The sequence below is a fragment of the Coffea eugenioides genome, unplaced genomic scaffold (genome assembly GCF_003713205.1).
Source record: "Coffea eugenioides isolate CCC68of unplaced genomic scaffold, Ceug_1.0 ScVebR1_15;HRSCAF=72, whole genome shotgun sequence".
NCBI classification, from domain to species: domain Eukaryota; kingdom Viridiplantae; phylum Streptophyta; class Magnoliopsida; order Gentianales; family Rubiaceae; genus Coffea; species Coffea eugenioides.
In genome coordinates, this window is record NW_020862014.1 from 10,259 (window position 1) to 19,224 (window position 8,966).

Here is an 8,966-nt window from a genome sequence, read left to right on the forward strand (position 1 = left end):
GCGGCAAAAGGCTAGGGCGACTCGATTAGCAGAGAGGATGCGGGATAGGAGCGCAGGCATCAGGGCTGATGCTGCGATGATGATGGATGAGGCCATTAGCTTTATTCAGGGTGGTGAGCAGGCAGGGATAGAGGAGGACCCGGAGGAGGATCCGGAGGAGGACGTTGCTCCGGATAGCCCTGCTCAGGGTTAGATTAGGACTTACCTGGTTACACTAGACATAGAAGGCTAGGAAAGGGACATTAGTTATGTCATCAAGTTTTGTCTAGGTGGATGACTTACCTCTGAGGCACAATATCCCTAATTTTTGTATAAGGGATTATCTGTACGTATTTTGCTAGTCTATGTGCCTTACTTCTGGAAATGTCCCAACTTGTTATTTGTATGACTTTTCTGTGGAATTATATGTTAAGTGTTTTAATTATCTTTTCTCTATTTCCATATTGATTTTATTTATCAAAAAGAATGGTAATAATCATAAATAAATAATACTTTTGCCTAATTGGCCTATCCTTCCGTAATAGGCATATTTAGAATATGGATCGCCAAGTAATAGGAAGGAGCCGGGGAAGACCCACTAGACAACACCCGGAAGCGGGTGGTGATAGGGAACCCGAGGTCGATCAAGACCAAGGGCAGGAAGGTGTGGCCGGAGACCGGGTGGCCACCGCAATCGACCGTATTACTGAAGTTCTCGAGCGATTGACTGATCGCCAAACCACTGAACCAGTGCATCAACCAGGAGGCCCAGTTGACTCCGATGATCGGGCACTGGAAAGATTTCTGAAATTTGGACCTCCCAAATTTTATGGAGGACCCGAGCCGGAAGTGGCCGAAGGCTGGTGGGAGAGAATCACTGAGATTTTCGCTGCCTTGAACTATACCGAGGAGCGAAAAGTGACTTTTGCTACCTTCCAGTTTGAGGGAGCTGCCCGCTCCTGGTGGAATCTAGTAAGGGTTACATGGGAGACTAACCATACGCCAAGGACTTGGGCGAACTTCACAAGGGAGTTCAATGCCAAATTCCTTCCACCTCTCATTCAGGAGAAGAGAGAGGATGATTTTATTAGATGCAAACAAGGGGCGATAAGTGTCGCCGAGTATGAAGTCCAGTTCACAAAGCTGTCACGCTTTGCACCTGAGTTGATAGCCACCGAGCAAAGGCGTGTTCGGAGGTTTGTGCAGGGTTTGAATGTGGAATTACAGGAAAGCTTAGCCGCTATAAGAATAGATACCTTCGCTGAGGCTGTTGAAAGAGCGCAGCGAGTTGAAGTAGCCAGAGCTCAAGTGAAGTCTTTTCAGTCCAAGAAAAGATTTGCTCCTAGCAGTAGTCGGGAGCCGACTTTTGGAAATGCTCCCCCGGCCAAAGTGGGCCGAGGAACTAGTGGAGTGAATAGTTCTGGAGCACCCCGAGGCGCCCAAGCAAGAGGAAACGGGGCCAGGAATGCAAGAGGACGAAATATTGGAGCTAGAGGGGGGCCAATTGGAATAGGACAACCTAGGAATCGGCCGCAAGGGGGTAGAGCAATAGTTCCTCAAGTGACATGTGCTTATTGCAAGAAACCTGGTCATTCTATGGATAGTTGCTGGAAGAGGCAAGGAAGGTGCTTGAGATGTGGAAGTAGTGAGCACCAAATCTCAGGATGTCCAAAGGTGCAGGAAGGGACTCCTCAGAAAGCTAGACCAAACACTTCTGGAGGGAGCAGGCCAACAGTTCCTGCCAGAGTGTACGCTATAGATGATCAACCCGTACCTGATTCCTCGGAAGTTGTGGAAGGTACACTTCCAATTTTTCATAGATTAGCTAAAGTGTTAATTGACCCTGGTGCAACGCATTCATTTGTAAATCCATCTTTTATGTCTGGAATAGATGTGCAACCCGTTAGATTACCCTATGATCTTGAAGTTAGGACACCAATGGGTAATAAGAAGGTAACCACTAACTTGACCTATAGGAATTGCGAATTCTGGATTGGAGAGCGAAAAATGTTAGTGGACCTGATCAGTTTGGATATAAAAGGTTACGATGTTATCATAGGAATGGATTTCCTAGGTCACCATCATGCTAAGCTTGACTGCCGAGAAAAAATAGTGGAATTTTGTATACCTGGAGAAGCAACCCTGAGGTTAGATGTTAAAGGTAGGTTAGCATCTTCTGCTATGGTCTCGGGAATACGAGCAAGGAAAATGTTATCTAAAGGAGCTCAAGGTTTTCTAGCCTTCTTGATTAATACTCCCCGTGATCAAGTAAAATTAGAGGATGTACCCGTAGTACGGGATTTTCCGGACGTCTTTCCTGAAGAATTAATGACTTTACCACCAGAGAGAGAGGTAGAGTTTAAGATCGACTTGGTGCCTGGAACGGCTCCAATTTCTAAGACTCCGTACCGAATGGCTCCTGCCGAGCTTAAAGAGTTGAAAATCCAATTACAAGACCTGTTGGAGAAAGGTTTCGTGAAGGAAAGTGACTCACCGTGGGGAGCACCCGTTCTATTTGTTAAGAAAAAGGACGGGAGTTTGAGGCTATGTATCGATTACCGAGGGTTAAATGAGGTTACTATTAAGAATAAATACCCTCTACCGTTGATTGATAGTTTGTTCGACCAACTGCAAGGATCAGTGGTCTTCTCTAAGTTGGATTTAAGGCAAGGGTATTACCAGCTGAAGATTAAGAAGGAAGACATACCCAAGACTGCTTTTAGTACAAGATATGGACATTTTGAGTTCGCAGTCATGCCTTTTGGTTTAACTAATGCACCAGCTGCATTTATGGATTTGATGCAAAGAATTTTTAAGAAATACCTGGACCAATTTGTAGTAGTTTTCATAGATGATATTTTGATATACTCCAAGACTCAGGAGGAACACGTTAAGCACTTGGAGATAGTATTGCAGATACTAAGAGAACATAAGTTGTATGCAAAATTCAGCAAGTGCGAGTTTTGGTTAGAAGAGATTTCCTTTTTAGGGCATAAGGTTTCCAAAGATGGAATTGCCGTGGATCCGGCAAAAGTTGAAGCCGTTATGAATTGGAAGCGGCCAGAAACTCCAACTGAAATCAGAAGTTTCTTGGGTTTAGCAGGTTATTATAGGCGATTTATCAAGGATTTTTCGAAGATTTCAGGACCTATGACCGAGTTAACCAAGAAAGGAAATAAGTTTATCTGGACTCCAAAATGCGAGTCAAGTTTTCAGGAGTTAAAGAGACGTTTAACATCCGCTCCTGTTTTGGTGTTACCTGACGGAGTCGAAGGTTATGCCGTGTACTCCGATGCCTCAGGAGAAGGTCTCGGATGTGTTTTAATGCAAAAGGGTAAAGTAATTGCTTATGCTTCCAGGAGATTGAAGCCTCATGAACAGAACTACCCAACTCATGACCTAGAGTTAGCAGCGGTGATTTTCGCCCTAAAGAAATGGAGACACTACTTGTATGGCGTGACTTTTGAGGTTTTTACAGATCATAAGAGCCTCAAGTATTTGTTCTCCCAAAAGGAACTGAACTTGAGACAAAGGCGATGGGTAGAATTTTTGGAAGATTATGATTGTTCGATCAACTACCATCCAGGCAAGGCAAATGTGGTAGCTGATGCTTTAAGTAGAAAGGCCCAAATAGCGGGGTTGATGGTTAAAGAATGGGACATGCTAGAAGAAATAAGTAGTTGGAATCCTCGCTTGGAGAAATCGAAGATATTATTTGGGAATCTATCTCTGAAATCACCATTAATAGAGCATATTAAGGAGGCTCAGAAATCGGACCCTGTGATTCAGAAGAATTTGGAAAAAGTGCAAAAAGGGGAAATCCTAGATTTTAAATTGGGATCTGAAGGTGTATTGAGGTTCCGAGATCGTATTGTGATTCCGGCAGATGAAGAGATCAGAAAAGAAATTTTGGAAGAATCACATCGATCAAAGTATACTATACATCCAGGAGTGACCAAGATGTATCATGATGTGAAGAGTTTATATTGGTGGGAAGGTTTGAAAAAGGATGTGGCAGAGTATGTACAGAAATGTTTAACTTGTCAACAAGTAAAAGCAGAGCATCAGAAGCCCTCTGGTTTGTTGCAACCGTTAGAAATCCCTGAATGGAAATGGGAACATATCACAATGGATTTTGTCACGGGATTGCCAAAAAGTCAAAAAGGGTTTGACGCAATTTGGGTAATAGTCGATCGGCTCACTAAGTCTGCACATTTCCTACCTGTGAGCATGAGTTTTTCATTGGAGAAATTGGTCAAGTTGTACACAGAAGAGATCCTAAGGCTACATGGTATTCCAGTGAGTATCGTGTCCGACCGAGATCCAAGGTTTGTCTCGCGTTTTTGGCAGAAATTCCAAGAGTCTTTGGGGACCAAGTTGAAATTTAGTACTGCGTACCATCCCCAAACCGACGGGCAATCGGAAAGGACAATCCAAACCTTGGAGGACCTACTGAGATCGTGTATATTGGATTTTGGAGGTAAATGGAGTAAATATATGACCTTGGTAGAATTTGCATATAATAATAGCTATCAGGCTTCGATTCAAATGGCACCTTATGAAGCTTTGTACGGGAGAAGGTGTCGATCTCCGATTCATTGGGATGAAGTTGGAGAAAAGAAGATTATAGACCCTACAGCCATACCTTGGATAGAAGAAGCCCAGGAGAAGGTGAAACTAATTAGAGAAAGGCTTCAAATTGCCCAAAGTAGACAAAAGAGCTACGCCGACACAAGGAGGAAAGATTTGGAGTTTGAAATAGGGGACAAGGTTTTCCTAAGAGTTAAACCCTTGAAGAGCGGAGTAGTATCTAAGAAAGGTAAGAAACTGAAGCCAAGGTATATCGGACCTTTTGAAATTTTGAGGAAAGTTGGGAATGTAGCATACCAGCTGAAATTGCCTGCAAGCATGGCTAGGATTCACGATGTATTTCATGTATCCATGCTTAGGAAATATTACCCTGACCCAAGCCATGTGCTGCAACTAGAAGGAATTGAGGTGGATGAGACGTTAAGCTATGAAGAAGGACCAGTCAAGATTTTGGAAAGAGAAGTGAAGGAGCTAAGGAACAAGAAAATTCCTCTGGTGAAGATTCTTTGGAGAAATCATGGACTTGAGGAAGCAACCTGGGAATTAGAAGAGGAAATGCGAAGGAAGCACCCCAATTTATTTCCTTAGAAAGAATGAATTTTGAGGGCAAAATTCTTGTAAGGAGGGGAGGATGTGAGAACCTTGAATTTTGCAGAAATACCAATGCTTACTTCGACTTCACTTTTATTTAGCCTTCGTATTCTTTAAATCTTTTCTAGTATTACTTTCACTCACTTTTATATACTAGTGCATAATTCCTTCGTAATTCTTATTCTAATCTACCACGTTAGTTCATTTGTTGTAAACAAGTATATAAAAATAATTTTTGTGTGCAAAATAACATAACGGTGCTAACTATTAAAGCACTTAGCTTTGCTACACTAAGTTAATAATTCTTGAGTTATATATGTTTTCTTGTTTTCAAATAAGTAGTTAAACGCACGTTATAAATGAAGAATGATATAATCTCCCTAGACTATGAATTTCTTAGTTTTACTATACTAAATTAATATCTTAGAGTTAAGAATTAATTCTTCGTACTAACATATAAAAAATTAGGATCTTAATTTCCTTGACTCAAACAATTTAAAGGACAACCAATCGATAACCTTAATTTCCTCAAAATAAATTCCTATTAGTACTAACGTTAAATGTTAGATTTTTATAACAAGGTCAAACTTGATTTTAATAAGTTAATAAAGTACAAATGTTAGGAACCTTAATATTAATTCGTAACCGATTATATTCGATAAAACGGTTTCGGTATATTAGTGTAGAATTAGGCTTTCAAATTTCAATTGGTGATAAGTATTGGATTTAAGATAGAATTGAGGATTGAGAAGAGGTTAGGGGGCAAAGTGAATGGACCAAAATGCCCTCCACAATTTCACAAAACCTCCACTATACCACAACCTCACAATGCTCGGCCAAACATTCCCTTGTTCAGCCTTCCATTGCCGCCCACTTAACCAATCAGAAACTCTCCAATTCCATACGTAAAACCATCTTCACACTCTACCAAATTCTAGCCACAAAACACATACATAACCACGGCACATCTCAGTCAGTCCCATTCTATAACTCAGACCACAAAACACATCCCTCTTCTGCTTAGTTATTATCGACAAAGAGGAGCTGAAGGAGGAAGATTTCCGGTGCTGTCCGCGAGTTGCATTTTCCTTTTGTCTTGTCCGTAAGCTGAGGGAGAAACCAGAGAACCATCACCACCTTCGATAACTTCAGACCAACATCACAACTGCAACCTTAACCACTCTGCACCTCGCCAATTCCAGCCGCAACCCACTGAACCAGGACCACTACCCTGTCGCGTGCTTGTGAGCCGAGAGGAGGAAAACATTTTCCAGAATTTCGTGTGAAAGCTTGACTAGTTGTGAGGTAAATTTCTGGATCATTTTAGGAGTTATCAGAGGTAGATTGAAACCATTAGGGACATGCATGCATGGTTTAGACAGCCGATTAATGAAATCAAAGTCTTAGGAAATCTGTTTTGGAAGTAAATGTTTCGGCTGAGAAGCTGATTGGAAATGCGGCTTCACTTTTGTTTTTCCAGTGACAATCTGAGCACCTAAGTGTACTTAGCTGAATAAAAACTGGATGATTAAGACCATGCATGTTGATTGTGCTTTCGGATGATAATGGTAAAGCTTAAGAAACTTCTGTTTTAGGAGGAAAATGTCTTAGCCGAGAAGATGATTGGAAGTGCAGCTCTAATGTGTTTTCCGGAAATGAATTGAGCATGCATGGGTGATTAACTAATCGAATCTCGGATGATTATTATGATTAGAGTCATGCATGAATTTAATTAGCCTGGATTACTTGGAAAATAAAAGGAAAGCCGAAAAATTTGGTTCATGAATGATCATTCGAGAATAGTTGGTAAAATTTCTGGATTTGTGTTAGTTGAGTACAATAGTAGCTTGAACCTGGATTTGATTTGAAAACCTCTACTAGCTAGCTACGTGTTTACATGTCCTAATAGAGTACCAAAAATTCTGCTTTAACCAAAGAAAATTCTGTTTTAGAACCATTGTTATTTCTGGAAATCTTGAGAGAAGCCGTGAGGTTTAAACCTGGAAATTTTGGGGTTTGTAACCATGGTTTAAATTCAACTCTTAAGCTGGAATTGTTCATTATCTTGCTATGTGTTTAAATACTGAATTTGAGTAACTAACACCATAATTAAACCAAGGGAAAAATTCGAACTAAAGTAGATTGATTGCTGGAAATTTTGGGTGATAGCCGAAGGGGTATGAATCAGAATTTCAATATCGTTGGAAAAATTCAATTTGTTTCTGGAAATTTATTTTATTTCCTTGGATTATGATGGCTCAGAATTTCATAAGAGATACAAATTTTAAGATATACAATTTGTTCAGCAATGAACCAATTAGTACATGTAAAGCTGAAACCAAAAACGCTAGTATACAATTGCTGGAATTTTCGTTGAGACAGCCGAGAATTGAGTTGAAAATTTGCTTGGTTCTTGGAAATTTTTCTTGAAAAATGATGCTTGAAATATGTTGTTTTGGAGCCCTATAAGAAATGTACGATGGTTTGAATAAAAACTTTTGGTGTGAAAAGAAAAGAAAAAGGAGTTTTTCATAAGTGAAAAATGAAACTCCAGATTTTCGGAAGTCCCTGACCAGTCTCGATAAAACGGTTATATCTTGGGGTAGGAAAATCCGTTTAAGGCGCCGTCAGCGGCATTTGAAACTAGAATCATAGATCTTCGCCCTGTAGAAATTTCGTATTTTTACTCCATGTGTACTACTGTCGGTGAATTTTCAAAGTAAACTGTTTGGCATGAATGACCTGTTTCATTTTAAATCTCCACTTGAATTCGGATTGGGACCTTATATTACTAGTGGTTCAAACTCTTGACTGAATTGTGGTTTGACCCTAGGGTGTTCCTGAAATTTTCAAAGGATTAGAGGGTAAGAAGGTACTTGCTAAACGTATGCTTAAGCCTGGCTAGTGAAACAATTTCTACTCGTATTCCAAGGTTCGCAAAGCTAATGGTCGACATTATTTTCATTTGAGCATAATGTGTCGAAATTGTTGACGGTGGGCTCTACGAATTCCCACTTTTGAATTGATGGTTGATTTATTGGAAATTGTTGACGGTGGGCTCTATGAATTCCCATCCTGCATGGATAACTGAATTGCTGAAATTTGTTTGGAAATCTGTGCTACTATTTTGTGAAACTGTGAGTTGATATAAGTACTGATTATCAAGTGCTAAGTAATGACGAAGCCTTGGTAAATTTTCCTGCTTATGCTTAGATATAAATTTGTTGGAACACAGGGCTAAGAATTGACGAGCCCTAGTGTTATTACTGTTTAAATTCTAATTGTGCAATATTGAGAAAACGTGATTTTGGATTGGAATCGAAAATGTGAGAAGTTGTACCGACCTTGTGACTCCAAGTAAACGCTTGACTAAGTAAATGAAAAATATTTTGCTTTAAGTCTCGAACGGTACAGATTTAGCATCATATTGCTAAACATAGCGTCTACTATTTTTGCCTTAGAAACTTGGCAACATGACTTTTATCCCTTAAGTTAAACTAGCCTTATCAATTTGGGGAAAAGATTCTCCCAGACTCAAAACCTTAGTTTTGTTCCAAATTCCTTCCTTCGTTATAAATCGTTTAAGGCTAGTCGGAACTAAGGAAAATTTAAAAGGTGAAACTCGATCATTTTGGTTTTAAACGTAGCAACCTGCTTGGCAAGAAGAAAAGAAAAACCTTATTCTAGCAACATTTTTCAATAGACCTTACCCTAAAGCCTTAGCAAAGATTTTGCAAGCACCGCCACTCAAAGGAACTTTTTCTCAAGGTATACTTCTAGCCTTGATATTAAATATCTTGCCGACT

The 8,966-nt window shown here is 40.1% G+C and overlaps 1 protein-coding gene across 1 annotated transcript; it reads left to right on the top strand.

The window, feature by feature from the left end:
* The first annotated feature begins 537 nt into the window (after positions 1–537).
* On the top strand, positions 538–2,633 carry LOC113755589. Its single transcript, XM_027299559.1, has 3 exons — positions 538–951; positions 1,045–2,487; positions 2,595–2,633. Exons 1-3 carry the CDS (start codon positions 538–540, stop codon positions 2,631–2,633), a joined length of 1,896 nt encoding a protein of 631 aa, XP_027155360.1.
* Positions 2,634–8,966: the final 6,333 nt, after the last annotated feature.

What these genes read in the sequence shown, in the direction of transcription:
- LOC113755589 (XM_027299559.1), top strand. Translation starts at nt 538, where the DNA reads ATGGATCGCCAAGTAATAGGAAGGAGCCGGGGAAGACCCACTAGACAA. An exon ending in CCCGCTCCTGGTGGAATCTA is followed by an intron (nt 952 to 1,044) that starts GTAAGGGTTACA and finishes CCTCTCATTCAG; the next exon opens with GAGAAGAGAGAGGATGATTT. An exon ending in ACTCACCGTGGGGAGCACCC is followed by an intron (nt 2,488 to 2,594) that starts GTTCTATTTGTT and finishes GTTGATTGATAG; the next exon opens with TTTGTTCGACCAACTGCAAG.